Below are 22,043 nucleotides of genomic sequence, written 5' to 3'. Positions count from 1 at the left end.
AGATCATGTGCCAATTCGGCTTGGACCAGCTGTAGAAGATTTTAAAGGTCACTTCTAGTTAAGCACAACTGGTGAGTGAGAGTTTAGAATCCTTTCATTTAAATAATTTGGCCCCCAGTTAAACATTATCATAACTAAAAAATTGTAAAAAAAATATTTAATTGAATAATTTATATAAAAGCAATGGAAACAATATTAAGATCTAGTATTACCTACTAAAAATCAGAGAAAATGTAACCTTTTTGACCCCCATTATTTACTTTTGTCACAACAGAAGTCACCTGTTATGGCAAATTTAAGAATAACATGTAAATTAAAAAAAAAATCATGAAACATAAAGTAATCATTTTTAATAATACTAATTTATATTTTAAAATATTTGCTGAAAAAAAAAAAAAAAACTGTTAGAAGAATTAAGTATTAGAGCTTTAAATTCTCTTTATTAATCTTATTATTAAACTATTCTTCAAACTTAAATTGATTTCCTTAATTAATTTTTCTTAAATTAATTTCCTTAATTAATTTTTATATATTTTTGAACATAAATGACATTTATAAATAATATAAACTATATTAGAGCAAGATTAGTACTTAATCCTAAACAACAAATGAGAAGTGCTTGATTGTTGTTATATTTACAATTATTAGTGATCATTTTAATAGTTGAAAATTTAATACTAATTATTATGGCAAAAGGTAAAATTTAGTGATGAAGTAATCAGAAATTAAACTACAAGTAATTTAGGGGCTCAAAAAGCTGCAGTTTGTCTTCTCTTTTATATTAAAGTGTATTCAGAGGATACTTTACAAGAAGATGCCTACAAGCGATCTGTAGTTAGTTGTTAGTTAGATGACGCCACTGAAATGATAAAATAAATAGTACATATATTTTTTTTAAATACGTAGATTGTACTGTAATATCATTAAAACAATACAGTGATACTGTAATAATAAAATAGTAAAATAAAGTACAGTTTCTTTGAGTAGTAATTTACGTATATCACTTACTGTGTTACTTAACAAGAACCTAACCTGTATTTCTGCATTAAATGTGAATCTCAATTTACGCGATTTCATTACACTGGGAAATTATCCGGAATGTAACATTCGCGTTAACTGAGGGTGCACTGATAACAAATTTATATAAATAACTATACACACACACACACACACACACACACACACACACACACACACACACACACACACACACACATACATACACATACACATACACACACACACACACACACACACACACACACACACACACACACACACACACACACATACATACACATACACATACACACACACACACACACACACACATATACATACACACACACACACACACACACACACACACACACACACACACACACACACACATATAAATATAACCGAACTCAACTTAACGTACATTCGCTTTGCTCGCTAGTCAAGGATAGCGAGCGTAGGCTAAGTTTCGTTAGATTATATTTATAATTGATATTTATTTATTATATAAAGTTAATTATAATTTTAATTTATTTATTTTCTCCTTTCAGTGACGTCATCTAACTACAACGATAACTAACTACAGATCGGCTGCGGGCATCTTCTTGAAAAGTATAATTCAGGGTTCGTTTTCTACAAAAACGGACCCTTATAAATTAAGAGTAAATTGTTATCATATTAACAAATAACTCTGTTTTATTGACAAAATGCATATATGTGTATTTTTGATACTTTGATATTATTATATGAATATTATTGATATTATATGTGAAATTGAGTTTGATAAGATAATAGTCATTACTGTTTTAAAACTGATTTATTTTGGGAGGGTGGAAGTTTATCATCATCATATCAATATTTAATAGAAGTAGTTAAAAATACTTTTAAAAGGTTTCACATTTTTTTTCTCTGAGTTTATACATTTTTTATGTAAGTGTTTACTACTTAATTTATTAATATTTTTATCAATATTAAGACTTTGCACTGTTGGATATGTTTGTGATTCAAACACTTTGCTATGTGAATGTTTTCTAATATAATCAATTAAAAACCATGTTCTACTCACTGATATAACTGTAATTCTTAGTGGCAAGCAGACTGTCATATTTAGACATAATAGATAGTATGCTAGGCTATAAATCAAACAGGTTTGGATTTGATTCTCAGTCAAAAGGTTTCATATCTTTAAAATGTAATTTCAGTCTCATTACTCATACACAAACCTTGATTTATGCTGGACCAAAGAAAATTATACTGAACCAACAATTTTAAGTGTTAGCAACTTTGATAGTAAAAAGTGAAGTGACAGTAATAAATATGTATATCAGTAATTTATTATAATACATAAACACAATAAACAAATTTTAAATGTAATTAAAAAGATTAGATATTTGTAAAAACATTCATGAAGATTATAAATGTTATTCAGAGGCAGTATACTGAAATAAATTCATACATAAATCTCTAGTTAAAATAATACATTTATTACATACTTTAAGACGCCTAGTAAAATAATTCTAATACCTAAGTAAAATAATTCTGTCATAAGATTGAGTTACAATAACCAACGTCTATGGATGTGTAAATGTGTTGATCTGTAAAAGAAATAATTGATTACTAAGAAGATGTATTAAGAGGTGAATTATGATGGGCACTAAGAGGTAGACTTGGTACCTTCTACATAAGTCAATCTAAGAACACACATTCGGTAGTTGAGAATTCACAGAGGTATTTTTTCATATTACCTATATTTTAGTAATAAATATGCCTCAATGAAAAAGAAAATCCTAAATTTACAAAATAAAGGGTTAAAAATTACATCTTTGATAAAAATTAAGTTATGATTACATACCAAACTTGTAATAATATCCTGACTAGAATATTCCAAGATGCATCAACAGACATAAAATGACATCTTATTTTCTACAGTTTATTATAAATTCCAAAAGATTTTTACATTACTATAAACTTTTAGATGTCATTCTGCATTTTTTGAACGTAGTATACTTTAATATTTCTAGGTTGCATTAGTTGCAACAACTGGATCAAAGTAAAGTTTAATTCATCAGCTATGATTGAATTTATGTTAAACCAAGTTTTAAGCTATTTCTTTCCAAAAGAATTTTACAATATTTTTCTGGAAACTAATAATTTTAAAAACTATTTTTAAGTGTATTTGTATTTGGAATTTAAGTGATTTACAATTTTTAAAACAGATTTATAGAACCCATTTTTATCAATTGCACATTTTTCAGTGTTATATTTTCTAAAAGGGCAACTTTTTTAATGAAGGAATTTTTTCTGACTGCTAACCATATTAAAAGTAATTATTAAATTTTGTTTTAAAAGATTAATTATAGTAATTGCAAAAAAGTAATTTTTATGTAAAAGTAAAATTTGAAAATCTTTTTTAAATTAATTTATTTTAGAGTAAATTAACTGAATATATAAATTTGAAAGTTAAAAGATTGATAATCAAAGTGTTCAAGGGGAGAATTAATACTTGAAAAATAAATTTCCGTTGGATATTTTTTATTATAAATATTATTTTCACTAAAAAAAATTTTTGAAGGAAGAAGAAAGCCATGAGAGATTTTTGTACTGGTGAAATAAGGTATCAGATTTGATTTTTCTATCTATTGAAGGAACAGGGTCATTATTTTTGCTTCATAATTTTTCAATTGATGGTGATCCCCACCAATCTGGTAACATCACAGGGGAAAATTCAATGATGTAGAATGTACCATATATAACATTGCTACATTTCTATGAAAGAGTACACTCATTATTTTTTTATATTAAACAAGGATAAGAAAGAAAACAAAAATAAAAGTCATTTGAACATACACAAAATTGTTTCAAATAAAAATAGTTTAAAATTTAAAAAAAGAAGAATACCGAAGAGCTATGAAAATAAAAACCAACAAATCAATCCATGGCTGGTCAAACAAAAAACTGCCCCTCAAGTGTACAAATTATCTGTTCTTATACAAAGTTTATAAAAGAAATGTTAAAAGTACAAATTATCTTTAAAAAAAAAATACAAACAAAAGCAACATTTATTACAGTTCAATATTTATGCACTGGTACTTTATTCTTTTTACATTTGTCAGTTAGTTCAGGATCCTCATTTTAAAATCCTAATGATCCTAGAATTGTTGAGAACTAAGTAACTTCTTGAGGTGTAAGAAGATATGGAAGAGTCATTAAAGGTTCAAGATTTAGAATTTAAGGGGAATCAAACAGTTCCTGCTGGAACTGCTTAAACTTTTTTGAGGAAAATTATGTCTGTATGTATTAGTTAAAAATGAAAACAATTTATTATCTCAACAAGCTACATATTAATCACACTAAAGTATGATTTTGCTTGACTTCAAAAAATATATTAAAAAAATATATCTTTAGTCGCAAAAAAACAGTGATTATAATTTTCTGTGCTGACTGTTATTTTTTTTCATTTTGACTGATACTGTTACATGGATTATTGTTCTGATCTGACTAAGAAGTACGAAGTCCATGTTTCATCATCAGTACTCTTAACTGATAGTCACTTTCATATCTGGCGTAGCGATCTAAAAGTCTCTTATTAAGAGGCCATCCTTTGGTATTTGGTTACACCAGTTAACATTTTTGGAAACAATATGATAATTACCTATTTTTTCAGTAACAATTAAGTACTCTGAAATCTATGAAAATCTCAAATTATGTGGAAATAATACTTATAATACTGGAAATAATACATGAAGCACTTATAATCTTAAGCATTTGTATTCACTTACAAAAAAGTTTTAATTGTTTTACAATTTTGTAGAGAATTTTGGTAATAGTAAAAAATTTTAAATTAAGGAATTGAATCAATGACTTCATAACTTACAGGATTGTTTACTGTAGCAATCAACATTACTCACAGTAGTAGGAAACCCAGCTCTAACTGACAGCTGACAAGAATGGCTGATTGCTACTAAATGAACCGTTTGAATTTATTGTGAGTGTATAATATGATTCACTGATGAAATCAGTTTTTAGTAGCAATTGCTATATGCTTGGTATATTCAGAAAAAAACAAAGAATTGATGAACGTACCTAAAATTATAGCAGAGTAACATAGACTTGGTATTATCTACTCTATTAATGCAATAATGTTAACAATGCAAATATTTTACATTTGCACAAGAAATGACATCTATCTATCTTAAATATGAGCTGTGCAAATGTAAAAACTAACAGTTATTCCAATATATGAAGTAAGAAAAACTCCAATTCTAACATAAATTTTGACCAAATTGTAATCACATGATAAAAATGCCAGCAATAACTTAAGCTAGAATCATAATACAACATTAACAATGTCAGTGATGTAATTATGTAACGCGATTAAACAATTTGATGTAAGAATAGTTTTATCTTCTGTTATAATATTTAAATTTTGTTTTATTTGGTTGTAAATGGTGACCATTTTATGTTATAGCTTAATTTAGCAATAATTTAATAATATTAAATTAGCAATTTCCACTGGTGTAAGTTCAGCATTATTATAAGCTTCATGTAACTGTCCATATTTCTCTGGTTAATTTCTAGATTGATGGTCTATCACTACATACAGGAGAGATTTTCAAAATGTAATGTCCACTTGAAGTTACAATTTTGTTATCTATTATATGTTTGATGTCATAACAAAAATGATTTTTATTTTATGTGCTATAATCTTTAAAGATTGTAACAACCAACCTGAAATGAGATACAAGTTATTAAAACTGGGATTGCCATTCTTCAGATGACAAGCATATCATGTCAAACTTACTTACGTAAGAGTGAAGTATTTTCAAATTATCTTCTTCAGTTAGGAAACATACTATTGCAAAAAGGCCATGTCAAACTGACCAAAGTCCAGGAGATGATTAGGTCTTCTTTTTCTTCACCACAGCTTTCTATTCACTACAGCTTGTATAGTAAACACCATTATTCTCAGATAAAACAACTCTAATCCTTGTTGTGTCTCAGATGCTTGACAGAAATTAATTTTTCAAGAGACAATGCATTAAACGTTGATTCTTTGCAGTAGGAGAGTTTTATTTGATTTCCAAATATTCAAAACTGAATGGCAAAAAAGCGATCTGATATGTCGTCTTTATTTTCACTTTTTTACACATACTGATTAAACATTTGGTCGAAATGTTTTTGTTCAGATTTGGTTTAGGTCTCTATAGAATTTTCCATTTAATTCCATAAAAATTTTTTCACTATATCTTTTACTTTCATCTCCTACGTGATGTTCAACATTTCTGAAGAAGTGAAAGTTTTAGGATTGAACACAGATTCTTGGTTTCTCACTAATATGGTTTCACTAGATAGAGAATGATTTATGGAATATGAGGATATGCTTCTGGTGAATGATTCCACATGAAAGTCTGCAATGTTTCCTTATAATAGTCATCATTGATAGTTATTTGTTAGCTTATAAATGTCAACAAAAATATTCTCTATGTGAATGTTATTAGTCAATTTTTATTATGTGAGCAGAGAGTCCCTTTACGTTGTAATAAATCCAGCTTAATCGGGCTCTACTGCTGCCAATTCTCACCATTGCTCACTACTGCTGGTGGGGAGGAAGTTGTGGTAGGGATCATCCAGTGTGTTCATTCTTGGTGGGATGATCTTTGTCGTAGTAGAGTGTGGCTAGATGGATGGCGGATACAAGTGTGTTCACTGTTGAAGAGCATTTGTTAGCTTGTGTGTGAGTTAATTAATGTCCACACATTGGTAAAACATTTGAGAACATTATGAATGACTTCTTTGTGCGTTTTGGGAAATTGTCATCATCGCAGCAAACATCAGTGACATGGGAGAAGAAGGCTTTTGCAACAGAAAGTGTTCTTAATATGCTGTGCAGTAGGAAGCCAAGCACTCAAGCTGAGACATGTGTTGCTGTAGAGGATTTATTCAACGATCTCTGTTCAAATCAACATGCAAATGTTCTGCAGAGTTAGGCATCACAAGATCAACAATGTGACATCATATGTGGAAGGACTTGAAAGTTAAATGTTTTTGTCTAGCCACAGTTAATTAGTTGAGTGACACTGACCGTGACTGATGTGTTTATATATGTCAGTTATTGCTTAAACGCTTTCCGAGAACAAACGATAAAAAGTAAGTGTTTTTCTCAGACAAGCATTATTTATCGAAGCTCTTGTAACCAAAATTATTTTTTCTGGGTGAAAGACAATCCTCACCATTTTGTGGAAATCGAACACCATTCACCTCATGTTACGATTTAAGCTGGGATGACGACTGAACATCTCCATGGTACTAGTTTTTTCGATGATGCAGTTAATCAACACAGTAATCTAAGAATGATCTATGAATGGTTACTTCCACAATTAATGGCAAAAAGGGATCACTGACTAATGTCAGTGATCCCTTTCACTGACCACCATATATTAATCCCTTTCACCATATATTAATATGTTTAAAACATATTAATATATGTTTCAGCAAAACGGTGCTCCACTGCACCGTTATTTTAAATGTCTGCAGACACTTCAATGAAATTTTTATGAATCACTGGATTGGACATGGGTTAAAAGAGGTTCCATTGCCATGGCCAACAAGAAGCCCTGACCTCACCACACCTGACAATGCAATCTGAGGTTTTTTAAAAGAAGAGATCCAAAAACGCAGATACACCAACAATGAGCAGCTCCAAAACCCTGTTCGGAAAGTATCTGAAATGATCACCCCTGATATGCTGTTGCAAATGATCAACCAGATATGGAGACAGATACAGCTATGCTTTTGAACATGGTGGACATTTTAGATCCATACAAGGTAAGCTGCATCTATCCTAATAATTTCATAACTAGCGTAAACGGACTTCCCGCCCACTCCATATAGTTAAAGTATATTTTGTTATTCATTAAATATGGATGATTAGACATTACTATATACATGTCACTGACACTTTCCAGAATGATATGATACACCCCTGATGTCCATGACTTCTTGTTCATATGTTTGCATTAATTTCATATGGCATAAATCAAACACTATATATAAGATAAAAGTAGATCTAGATTGCTTGTTTGTGAAATAACAGCAATGATGTTGAACCTTACAGTTACTAATCTATGTAAATTTTATGGTCTGCACTGCAGCTTAAATATTAGTGCAATATTGCATTCTAATTTTCTGGCTTATAAAATAGTGAATGCACTTTTTTATGGATTTAAATCAGTAAAAGTGCACTCATTTTAACATTTTGTTGCTCCATGCTGAAAACTCAAACCTGTAGGTAATGCAGCATAATTCTAAATAAGAAGTATTTTCTCTCACCACTTGGTTGAGAAGTCTTGTGAAATAACTGTGATGGGCGATTTTCAAGATTACTTTTTGAACATCCCTCATATGTATAGTTTGAATGAAAAAATCTATCTTCCCTTATTTTTTACACACCTAACAAATGATAAACTTTATATCCTACATAGTGTTTTTTAACATAAAAAAAGCACTGACAGTTAATACTACTGCAAAAAGCAAAAAGGCAATAGCTGACCTCTGCTGAGAATATCAGGCTGTTTTGTCTCAGGCTTAAGCTGGTATGCAACAACATACCGCTGCTGGTTACCATGTGGTACTTCAAGTTGTTTCACAGCACTATTTCTATCCAGCTGACATGGTGGTGAATCTCTTCGTCTACGTACAGCAAGTAACGCCACTAATAATAAAGCTGCGCACACGCTTAAACCTGCTCCACATAGCAATAAACTGACTGGTCCCATACTGAGTCCTGGCCCACCAGAACCAACCCATTCTGAAACAATTAATATACTGATAAAATAAAATGTTTTAAATTAATTTTTAAAAACAGATTGATTTTTAAAATCAGATTATAATTTTATTAAAAGATTAATATTATATACAACATTATTTTTAAAAACTCTACCATTACAAAGTAAAATTAATCTCACATGATCAATGTTTTGAAGAAAACGGAAGAGTTATAACAATATTTATAAGTATTATTATATTTAAGAGGTAAGTGAATTATAAAACATAATTTTCCTAAAAATCTGTTTAAATTCAGTTATTTAACTTCATTCCTAATCATGAATTTACGAATTTCAGAAAATAAAACATTATACTATTTACGGGCTTGCATATGTGGTGTATCAGAAATGATTACATAATTGCATGGGTTAGTTATAATGAATAAATTTTCTTTTCCCTTTTGAAGATGAAAATTAAGATCGTATTAATTTAATAAAATATAATGTGAATTCAGAAATACTTAATATCTCCAGTGCAATTATTAATTAGATTTTACAAATGCTTATAATAAAAGGTGGTATAGTAGAAAATAAATTAATTTATGCTATTTAAGTAGCACATTGTTTCTAAAAAACAAAATAAAAAAACCAGTATTGTATTTAGATGATTAGTATATTGAACAGAGTAAAGTTATGAAAACAACAAAAAAGTGCTAAGTAGAATAATTATTAAAAAAACAAAAAAAAATCAAACTACTAATTGTCACACATCTATCTAGATAATTATGAAAAACAAATAAAATATAGTCAAACAAGTTTTTCTTTCTTTTCTTCAAGGCATTTTTTCAGGACAAAGTAAGTTAATCAGCAAGTTGTCATCAAATTCCTGTGTAGGCTGTAACTTTAACGATATCCACTTGTTAAGACTAACAGTCACCCCAAATACAGCATAAAGTGTAGAAGTAATATTAAGTTTCAAATCACTGACTAAATTAGTGTATCCTATTTGTATACTATTTTTTGTTTGTTTTTCATAATTAATCTAGGTAGATGTGTAAAATTAGCAGTCGGGTTTTTTGTTTTTTAATAATTATTTTATTAATATTATATACAATAGTATATAAGGATAATATCAAAAGTAGTGTTTTACTTTTCAAGTAAAATAAAATGTTAGTTTAAAATAAATGTTAATTTATTTTAAATTAAAACATTAATATGAGAAGCATTTTAGATTAAGATGTCTATGAGCCTGATGCTAGTAATGAACAATTAATATTAAATGAAATAGAATGAGTTATGAGTTATAGGCTGATGGTGATTATATTCCTGTTGCTGAAGAAGTAATTGAAGATTAAAGTAAAGAAGCAGTTGAAAATGAAATGCACCAATAACTTCATGGTCTATTAAAAATGGAATGGTTGATGTTGAATCAACGGAATACAAAAGAAATAACTTGACTGGAATAAAAGTTTATTTGTTACAAGCTACTGCTGACTTGTAGGAAAAATTATATATCAAACTAAACATCTGTGAAAATGAAAAAGTTCACTAAAAAATGGCATTTACATTTATTCAGTTTCATATTCTTTTCTTGACCAAGTGTGAAAATTAAAAACAGCAAAGAAATAATTATACATTTTAAAATTTTTATATAATCAACAGAATGTTAATGAAATGGAATGAAATACTGTTCCGCTACATGTTTTAGTTGAAATATATATTGTATAATTTTTATATAAATTCTAGAAATTATTTATACTTATTACATTAAAACATTTATAATAATAAAAAATAGGAAACATAAAAAGAAAATTGAAAAATATACATTTAATAATTCTTTATTTATCTAAAAATTAAAAGCAGTCTATTCATAGCTAGTAATGAAGGGTTGAATTTTAAGGTTTATAATTTAGTTTTAAAAACATCACATTAATTTTATTTAAAAAAGAAAGACATAAATTGCATTTCCTTGACTTATTTATGTTCAAATAATTTATAATAGTTTTAATTATATATGTATACAACTATTAAAATTTTCTTTCAGTAAAAATTTGTTTGACTTAATGTATAAGTAGGTATTTCCATTATACATTAAAATATTGAAGTTACTCTTTCTATTGATTAGATTTTTATCATTGGATAATTCTAAATGTCTCATTTTGTTAGCTTAAAGTTCATTGTAGTGTGCAACTGGTTGTTGGTGCTTGCCTTTCCATATAGACATTTTGAAGCATTTCCACTTTTATTTTAACAATCCTATATCATCTTCCTGCACTGTTGATGAACTAGGAATGTAACAAACTACAGGTATATACACTACATGAACTGAAGTCCTGAAAAAGCTCCACTGGATATTTGGAAACTTCCAAAATTTCATAAGAATCAATAAAAAATGTAAACTGCAGGAAATTTCCATACACTAAGCTTTTCATTATCCATTACCAAGTAACTAAACTCCTACTGTACTTAAAAATCTATAATTTAAACACACTCATAAAAAATTCCTTAATTCTTATGATTCCTTAATTCTTAAGATCATATGATGTATCGTACAGTAAAATTTTTTTCTGAAAGATTCAAAATAATATATTGAATTATTAAATGTACTGAATCTTTATTTTAATTTTGTTTTTAATAAATTTAAACTATTAATTAAATTATTGTGCAGTTTTGTGAAAGAAGAGAGAGCATTCAATTGGAAAATACTTAGAGGAAATGTACTATTTGTCATAACTTACAATTTATATTCCCTTTAAACGATAAAATAAAAAAAGTGTTAAAACGATCACTCAGCCGGTCAAAAAAATATAAGGTTTTAATTCTTTTTTTTTAGTGTTCTAAATAAAAAAAAATTATTCTGTAACTAAAATAGCTAAAACACTGTAAACCATAATAATGAATAAAAAAGATAAAAACAGTAGTTAATTAACATAACTGGGTAATTAACAATAATTAAAATTCTACTTGGTAATTATTAACCAGCCAGTTAGTGAAGTGATAACACATGGCTTCTTTTTGAGCTACTCCTGGGACTGATTCCCTCCAATTTTCAAACAATTTTGCACTTTTCTTTTTATTAACCTTTTAGCCGAAACTTGTAAAAGTGCCTTATTTAAATGTTAATGAATAAATTCTGCAATGATATGTCTTCTTGTCTTCTCTGACAAAAGCTGTCTTGTTGATTGTACATTTCAGTTTCAATATAAACGACATTATGTACAATGTTCGTGTATACATAGGAAGAGAATGTTCTCTACAGCTATTATAGATAGTTGTTTCTTAATATATATATATTTTTTTATTTGTTTAAAAAAGTATACATTTAATATTTTAATGTAAAAATATCAAAGCATAAATACTTTTATATAAACATTAGGTTTTTTGTAATAAAAATAAACAAATTTTATTTTTTAGAGAATATAAAAATGTTCTACTAAAAAATTCCTAATGAAATTAGCAGATGAAAAAAGGCTGGTAGGTAGGTACCTCCTAAGAAGGAGGTAGCTCATGTAACTTTTCTTTTGTTCCTATTATACGAGTGTATACACATATTAAACAAGCGTTTTCATTCACAAATTATATCACATGTAAAATAGATCATGGGTATGAAAGTAGAAAGATAGTAGCATTGCAAAAAATGTGACAAACATTTTTGAAAAAGGAGAGAAAGAATACTCACTTTCATTAAAAGGGATTAGGTATGAACAAATCTTCTTCTAATAATGTAAATAATATGTAAACTTTAATGCCAGAAATTCTCTTCACACAAATTTCTAAGGTACATGTATAAGTCCATATCAGCACAGCTAGTCTTAACTACATTAGACTGTCTAAATTCATATGTCATAGCTATAGACTGCTGAAAAATGCCTTATCAGTGTTTCAGCCAGTTAGAAGGTAAGATACAAGGTACTTTGAAAAAAAAAAAAATGTAAACCTTTTTGGTAATTTCTTTTCATGTGTACATCTCTAAATTGTTTTCTTTTGAAAAAAAAAATCTGCAGTTCTTTGTAAAATGGTCATTTTAGGTGAAGTATGAGATGTGATTTTATCTGAGCCATCATTTGCATGCACATACACGTGCACCAAAAATAGCGATTTTGTAAAAAACTTTTTTTTACAAAATCATTTTTTTTTTCAAAAATAATAAAAATGGCTGATAAAACTGGTATTATGACAACAATTTTGATAATAAAATAATGTTATTATGCAAGAATCATTAAAAACAACCTGACAAAAGTCTAAAAAAAAAATTGCTCAATATTTTACACATATATATTGGAAATACCCAGAATATTTTTTCACCAAGATTGTTTCTAAATTCCAAAAGATTATGTGAGATAAATTTTATATTACCCCAATATTTTTGTCCAACTGTTTTAAGCATACAAAAAATAAAAAAAGGCAATAGACTTTACAACTTTAATAAAGTCAATAATATTAAGCTTTCTTTAATTTTAACTGAAAAATAATTGCAAAATTTAAATAAAATGTGTAAAAGAAGTTATATAGAAAAGCTAACTAAAATTAATTAAAAATCTATTATAACCTAGAATGAATTATAAATTATAATACTTATTCAGAATTGTTGCAGTTAAATTACCAACTAATGAAAATACTTTGAAATTTTGTTTATAAACTTTACTATTTTAACAGTATTTTTCTTTTTATCAATGTCTTTAGCTTAATAAATAAGCTTAATAAATAATTTACTAACTGTACTTACATTTCCTGCAACTTCTATTACTTTCTTCATTTATATTACATTAATTTCTATAATTGTATTAGCTTCATTTCTATTCAGATTATTGAAATTGTAAACACTCACTATTGTATACAAACAAAATTAATATAAATGATGAAAAAAACATGAAAATGTAGCTAATTAAAAAAAATTACATTATATTTTAATTAATAGAGAGAAATCTTTTAGTGTAACAAAAATATTATTTAAAATAAAAATCATTTGTTAAAAAACTTAATGGACTTGTTAATTTAAAAGTTTTGGATGCATATTTATCAGTATGTTATGTGCATACAGTTAATTATGAAGTACTATCTTACTAAATGATTGTGTTCATTAATTTCCATGTGATTCTCTACTGCATACAGATAATGATTAATTGCAATTATGAGGAAAAAATAGAATAGTTGAGTCATTTAATAAGGTTAGGCAATGATTAAAAGCAAACTATCAGATGTTAAGTGAGGAATAAACACAAAAGTTTTTTTTGATTCTAAAGAGAACTGAGAATAATGAATGAAAAGAAGTTAAATTATTGGAGTTCCATTTAGATTAATTTAAGATAGAAATCCTATGCTGATGTAAATGTGTATGTGATAAATTATTCAAGGTTCTTTTTGTAATTTATAAAATGCGATACCTATTTGAGAAAACCCTATTTTCTATATGCTTTATTTCTTCCTCTTCTAGAGTCATATTATCTATGGAGTGCATATATGAAGTCTTGGTGCCTCAAAAAGTCATACTAATACTTAAAAACAAAAAAAATTAGAATTATTTTGTAGAAGAATCAGACTCCTCAAATAGAACCCTTTAGAAATAAGTATGCTTTTAAAGGAGTTTAATTTATAATCTATGCTTTATTTTAATATTAACAGTCTTATATCATTCTAAAATCAGATAATATTTGATTAACTGTGCTTTTTTATTGTAAATAAATAATTAAAATATTATATTTTAATCTAATGTAAATACTATGTAATCTAAAAGTCTAAGAATTGCTCATGATTTTATATCAGCTTAAGTTATAAATGTACAAAATAAGATACAATTTATGCTGACAAGGAATATTTACCAATATACTTTTATATTCAAAATAGAGCTAAAAAAAAAAACAAAAAACAAAATAAAATGTATATGTAGTAAATAATAAAAATAATAATTCATATACACAGAAGTAAACAAACAATTTTTAAAAGTAATTATGTAAATTATATATGGTCAGAAAACGATTAAAAAGTCAACATAAAAAATAACCATTTAACAACAATAAGTCATTAATTTATTTATTAATTGTGACTATAAATGTATAAAAAAAAGTGAGACAACAATATTATTCAGATAATATTTTTATTGCAGTGTTTCCAGACCTGTTCTTTTCTCAGCATCTCTGATGGCAATATCTTCTAATAAAACTGGTTCACTAAAACCTTTCTGATTGGCTGCAAACAGAACTAGTTGTAGAGTACCGCCATATGAAGGACTGAGAGCACCAAGACTGACTTTAAACAATGGTTCTCGTGTGTTGCTAAGATTCAAACGTGTACGTTGTGTACTTGGATCGATGGCTTCTAGGTGGAATGTCTGAGGTAATCCACCATCAAATCCAGAAACACATTCAACCTCTAGCCAGTCCCCAGTTGTGTTTACTGTTGACCTCAATGTGCAGTTCCTCAGTGGACTCGGACGTGCTGACCAAGCCACAAAGTTTCAATTATTACAGGAATAAAACAACAACAATTATAATAAATTGTTTCAATCATAAATAATAATTACACACTTCAAATTAATTTAAAGAAAGTTCAGTTTTAAAATTAAAAGAATGAAAATAATTAAAATCATTTTTCTATAAAAAAATTCAATATGAAACATTAATTGATCAGCATGAGGATACATGGTTAAAATTTAATAAAAATAAATTTAGATGATGATCTAATAATCAATCACTTTTCAAATATGTGTAAAGATACTTTCAAGAAGTTGTAGCCAAATTGTAGATGCTGTTTCATTTTTTTATTTATTTTTATAATTTAAGAAAATAAACATATTTATAACATCTAATTACATGACACTGTTAGTTATCTTCAAATCAAGATTCAGCATAGTTTCATGTACAGACTGTTACTGTAGCAGCCCTTAAATAAATTTTCAACCATTATTGCTCTGTTTTCTGATATGAGACCACCACAACCCAAGCATTCAGGGACCCTCCATAAAGAACAACTTAAAAAATTTTAAATGGAAAGAATAGTACTGTGACTCACCATTTTAAAAGATGTTTACTGCTCAACAGTAAACACGAAAAAAAGAACAAAATTTAGCAAATGCTTCTACCTCAAATGATCAATATGAGGTATTTTTTCAGTACAAGACCACCACCCCTCAAGCCATCATTAGGGGTAACTAAAACATTTTAAATCTAGAAAAGTGAGGTTGTACACATTATTTTAAATGGCATTGAAAAATAAATCTTTTTCATAAATAATACTGAGCTATGACAGCCCTAATCAAAATTGTGGGCCATTTAATATTTTTTATAGCTAATTTCAGAAGTACTGTGGCTGCTGCTGCTAGATCTGATAGCAGGTGGCACTCCTGGTGATAGGGTATGCTTGCCAACCACACGGTTGGAGAGTTCTGGGGAAATAAAATATCCAGGGTGAACAAAAACTAGTATTACTGCCTTGCAGTTAGGAGATGGTTTCTTCAAAGGCTAAGGGAAGAAAACCCTGAAAAAAATTTCCTGGTCCTCCAGGTTGAAGGTTGTAGATGATGGGGAGCCCTGCTCCCCATCATCTAGAAAATCCAAAATTGAGGTGTGTCCAGGCAGTTAAAGGAAGAACTAAGAATGGATATAACTATGTTATCAGAAACAAGAAAAGAGTGTTGGTAGTGAAGTAATTGATGGATTTTTTACATTTCTATTGTGGTGTTCATAAATCCAAAAGAGCAAAACCAGAATTCTTGTACATACAACTCTAGAAAGCATATTGAAATTTCGAGGAGTGTAATGGGGGAAAGCCATAAAGTAGGGGAGGGAGATAAAGTATAATTTGGAAAGCCTAAACTCAGATTCAAGAAAATTTTTATACAAGCTCCGCCTTGCAAGAAAGTTGGATCATTCCATCAATAGTAACCCACAAAGATGTACGAACAATTAAAAAAAATGTCTTGGTGAGACATCTTTGGAAGCTTTAGTAAGAAAAAAGCCTTCAAATCAGAGTAGACCGTTTTGGTGGACTGACTATTTGAAAAAAATTATAGCAGAAAAGAAGGTTTTGTATGGTAAATGGTTTCTTTCAAGAGCTGTTCAGGATAGATGAACATATGCAGAAAAATTATATTACCCTGAGAGGATCTGATGGTCTGGATTGGGCAGTGATTACGAAAGAGGGAAAAAATAATAATACAGCACATCAACACTATTTAAAGTTTGTTAAATTTATAATTATACCAGAAACGCAAAAAGAGTTTATGCATCAACTAAAGGAAAATAATATGGTAAATAATATTTATGCTACAAGAACAGAAGACTAAACTGAGAATAATACAGTCTCTATTGAATAAACATTACGTTCACAAATAAAAAATTACAGGAATTTAAACACATAATTAACGTATAGCACGAAAACACAGCATGATCAGTCTTACCGAGCACAACATTTTACTTAAAAATAATCTTAGTTTTTATATATTATATCCGACAATACAGAAACAGGCACGAACAGTAAGTAAAAATTAAATAAAGTCTTAAGATAACTTAAATCTTGTAAAGAGCTTAACTCGACGATATACTGATAAAAAAAAATGTACACAGCACAACCGAAGCTAACATACCCAACGCACCAAGAGAACTGCTCGATAGACAGCTGACATTGTCATTCCCACACTCTGAACATAATTGTAATAATAAATAATCTTTGTTATGTTGATGATATAATTTTCGTTGGTATGTTGTTTATAACACCAAAAAACTGAACAATCAGAAAGGAAGTGAAAAAGGCAAGAGAAGCTGGGAGGAAATGTGCGACATGATAGATAGTCAACTAACACAGTTTTAAATCACATAGTTTAAAATCACAGGGGGCTTGAAGTGCTCTTCGAGCTGTTAGGTGGTATATGACTCAAAAGGTTAATTATATTGACTCACTGAGATCGCCTAATGGAAGGAGCATTTTGAGAAACTATTCATGGAGGTAGGATGACCTTTAAAAGCTTTGGTGAGTGTTGGGGGGTGTGCCATTATGATCTAATAGTTACAATTGATGATGTACTGAAGGCTCTTCAAAAAATAAAAAATAAAATGTCAGCTGGTCCAGGAGGCATTCTGATTGAACTTATCAGGAATGCTCTCGTGGTAGTGCTAGAGTATTTAGCAGGTTTTTTCAATGACGCCTTTAAGATGAGGAATTTCCATTGGGATAGAAAGAAAAATACATTAGTAAAATCTACAAGAAAGGAGATAGAAACAACTATTCAAACTATCGGGGAGCATCATGTGATATCTTTGATTGGAAGGCTGTACAGATGGATGGGTATTGGTTGACAAGCTAGAGGAAGCAATCTGCATTGACAAAATTCCAAGTGGATTCTGCTGAAGAAGATCATGTATGAATAACATATTCACTAAAAAACAGGTAATGGAAAAATGCATAGCCTGTGGACTGGAACTGCACTTATTTGTTGATTTAAAAAAAAGCTTTTCATAGTGTTCCTTTGAAAATATGGGAATTTCTTGAAGATTAGAAGGTAAACTTTTTAATAATAAAGACTATAAAACATCTATATTAAGAGTCAAAAAGTTGTGTAAAGGTAGGTAGGTACAAGTTATTCTGATTATTTCAGTTTAAGTAAGGTGATGATGCAAGAATGCTTTTTGACTCTTGTTCTTATTCAAGTTTTTATAAATTATGTACTTAAGAACTGGGTAAAGAGATGTTATAAGATTGGGATTCAAGTTGGAAATGATACTATATATACTCTCCTGTTTGCTGATGATCAGGTAGTATAAGCTGAAGACCCACGTGGAATACATGAATTGGAAGTTGATTGAGAAGTAAAGTGGGGAGTTCCTCGATGTACATATAGAGAAAACAAAATACATGGTCATTGGTGGTGAAGGGTAGTTTTGGTAGTGTGAATAATCATTGGTGGTGACAAGATTAGTACAGAGAAAGTGGTGATAAAGATGATTCAAGAATATAATATCTTGGTACAATTTTGACATTTGACGGGAGACCAGATAATAATATCTTGGAAAAGGTTGGTAAAGGTAGATTAATTACTAAAATTTAGCACCCAGTTTTATGTAATGATTGAATATCAAAATATACCAATAAGAGGATATCCATTTATGGAACAGAATTATGGACTCTCCAGTCCAGGCTGAAAAGCAGAGTGATAATAATACAGATGAGTTTTTGAAGGAGGAGTTGTCATTTGGCCACTTAGAATCGAGTTTGAATTGTTGATATCTTGGGGATGAACAGGACAGTTTTTTTAGCTGACAAAATTGAAGAAAAACAACTTGCTTGATATGGTCATATGAGATGAATGAATGGAAGTAGAATAAACTGGAAAGTCTGGTCATGGATTCCAGCTAGAACAAGGAAGAGGGGGCATCCCAGGTGAGAATAAATGAATGGAATTGTGGAGATCATGTGCAGGAGAGACCTAGTGGATGATGACTTGTTTGACAGAGGAAAATGGAATTTTGGGGTTTGGACTTATTTTGTAAACAAATGCTGCTTTAAAACAAAAAAAATATCCAAAGTGGTGACAGACATTTTTTAAATTTTCTGTAGTGCTTTCCAAGAAGTAGTCTCATTAAAAAAAATAGACCATTTTGAGGTATGAGCATTTGCTAAATTTCATTTTCTGTCTTTAATGGTTAAAAGGTTATTTAAGGGCTCCCATACTTAATTTTATATATATATTTGGTTATACATGGGTATATAACTAATAAAGGTTCATCAGAACTGAAAAACAATACTTAAAACTATTAAAGTTTATCACCTTTCTCAAAAAATGTAAACAATAAAATAATATCAAAACAGAAAAAATTTAAAAATACATAATTCAATAAAAAAATTAGTATATTACAATAAATGAAATAAACACACTTAAAATGTTAAAGAAATATAAAAACTAAGAATTTATTATAAAAGAAAAAACTGAACAAAACATTTTAGAAATAAGTAAACATTTGAAAAAAGAAACATGTTTAATATTTATCAGTAAATTAGTATTTATCAGTAGTAAAGTATGAATATAAATATATTAAAATATAAAAAAAGGAATTTTAAAAAGAGTTTTTTTATATGTAAAATATTATTTATTGAAATCCATTAGTATAAAACCGATGATGATGATTACTGTAAATGCTATCATGATGTATGGCTAATCAGTTTAGGAATTTTTGTTGGTGTACTTGGAGGGATACTAATAAGTCTTGAGTTATTTTACATTTCACCTTCTGATATGTTTCAATGTTTCATGACAGAAACTTATAAAAGTATACATTTTCTTACAGCATAGTTGATTATTTTGTATGTTTATGGAATAAATTTTGTCCTTAAATTCTTTGCAATGTATCCATTTAATTATTATTTTAGTATTTTTACATATAATGATGCAAAGTAAACATTTTCACAATGATCAATGTGTTTTCTCTGATTCTAGAAAAATATTCTATTTATTATATTACCAAGTCTTTATCATAAATTCAAGTTTGTACTAATGTTATGAAAGTTAAAAAATCCCACACAATGTTAATGAAATTATTAGAAAAAATGGCTTGGAAAGCAACTACCTACTTGATCAAATTTCTGATAAACATAAGACAATGTTGACAGAGAACTTTCTCATGACTAAATTGAAATTGTGAAAGATAATACTCCTTGATTGTACTTCAAATACTGCATGTGTAATACTGGAAGATATTTTCTTGATACCTTATAAGAAGAATAAATAGATAACAATCCTTCACACATCATGAATTAATGGAATTATGAAATTATGGAATTGTAGAATTGTAACTTGCTATTTCTCCAAGAGGAAAAATAAGGGGCTCAAGAGTCCCTTATTAAACATAGTCACCAAGGTTCTCGATAATGCAGTGTGAAGGGTACAATCTAACATAATGCAAGTATTTGTAAATTTAGTTGATCAAGTTTCCTTTTAGAAAAATATAATGGATTATCATTCAGCAACATTTTTACCAATAAAGAAGCAGCAGAAGTAGTTACTTTTGTTTATTGCCATTTTCACTTCGAACCAGTTGAAAAATTTTCAAATACTAAGTAACTCACTTTGAAATTACTATTAATTTCATATTAAATAAAAAATTAATTTGAAAGTGAGCTTTCTTGATTTGTTCAGTATTTAATCATTGGAAAGTGTTATTTAACTTCTGTGAAGCTGTTCAGTAAATCAATAGAAAAAATAATAACGGGATAACAATGATGATTAGATCAGATACATACAAAGTAATCAAGTTTTATGTAAAGAAGAGTATTATCATGCAAGAAGAAGGTGAAATGAGAAAGAATAGAAACATTTTATCAGCCTCTACCTATTTATTAGTACAGTAATATATAAGTCTTTCTGATAGTCTTACATATTAATTAATAATCTATTATTGTACTCTCATATTGTACTCTCACATAAAGTGTTCATTTTTTGCATTTTTTAAAGAGATTTATTTACAAGTATAGCATAAAACATAATGTTAAATTAAATTAACTTTTTCTTGTATTGTATTTAAGAATGTGTAATTTTTGCAAAAAAGAATAATACCCAACGCTACCAAACCAGACAATAGAACTCTCTTTGTGCAACTCAACACAACACTTAGGTTACCAAAAAGGCTTTATTACACTAGTCATTTTTAATAAATTAACTGCTTAACAACTCTTCCCACCAATTTAACTGAAGTACAATTTAAAACAAAATTCATTTATGGAAACATTATTACTCAATGAATTTTTAAATAATACTAATTAAAATCCCCATGAATTTTCTACATCTGTTCAACATGTACACAAATATGTACTCAAATAATTTTCATTAACACCTTCTGAAATGTGAATTATTATCTAGCTATTTTTACTTCTCGTATGAAGTAAAAAAAAGTATTGTAATTGTGAAAAATTTTGGTTAACAGATTTCATGGAAATATCTATTTTAACCATCTCTGAATCCATTTTGACTAATTTTGGCATGGTCTGTACGTGTGTATGTATCTCGCATAATTCAAAAACGATTAGCCGTAGAATGTTGAAATTTTAGATTTTGGCCTGTTCTAATATCTAGTTGTGCACCTTCCCATTTGACTGCAATCAACTGGGCCAAAAATGTGTGTACAGTCAGACCTCTAAATAAAGCGGGGTTTCAATTTTGAAACATTTGCATTTTGGACTTTTTCTTAACTGCATTAATAAGCCCTCGTTGAGAGATTTTCAGCAATATATCATAAGTGGTACTTATTTTCATTGGTTCCAAAGTTTTAGCCAAATAAAATTTTAATTAATGAAATA

The 22,043-nt window shown here is 28.4% G+C and overlaps 1 protein-coding gene across 1 annotated transcript in view; it reads right to left on the bottom strand.

Annotated features, from left to right (window-relative positions):
- Positions 1–216: 216 nt before the first annotated feature.
- LOC142325792 (neural cell adhesion molecule 1-like) overlaps positions 217–22,043 on the bottom strand; it is a 962,523-nt gene continuing 940,696 nt past the window's right edge. The window contains exons 12-13 of the mRNA XM_075367823.1: positions 8,549–8,806; positions 217–281 (exon numbers count right to left, since the gene is read on the bottom strand). Coding sequence (XP_075223938.1) covers positions 253–281; positions 8,549–8,806 — 287 coding nt within the window. The 3' untranslated portion in view covers positions 217–252. The remainder of the gene's footprint in view (positions 282–8,548; positions 8,807–22,043) is intronic.

Source organism: Lycorma delicatula, chromosome 5, assembly GCF_047948215.1.
Source record: "Lycorma delicatula isolate Av1 chromosome 5, ASM4794821v1, whole genome shotgun sequence".
Taxonomy (NCBI): Eukaryota; Metazoa; Arthropoda; class Insecta; order Hemiptera; family Fulgoridae; genus Lycorma; species Lycorma delicatula.
The sequence above is the reverse complement of the archived record's forward strand: the minus strand, read 5'-3'. Positions and strand labels throughout refer to the sequence as shown.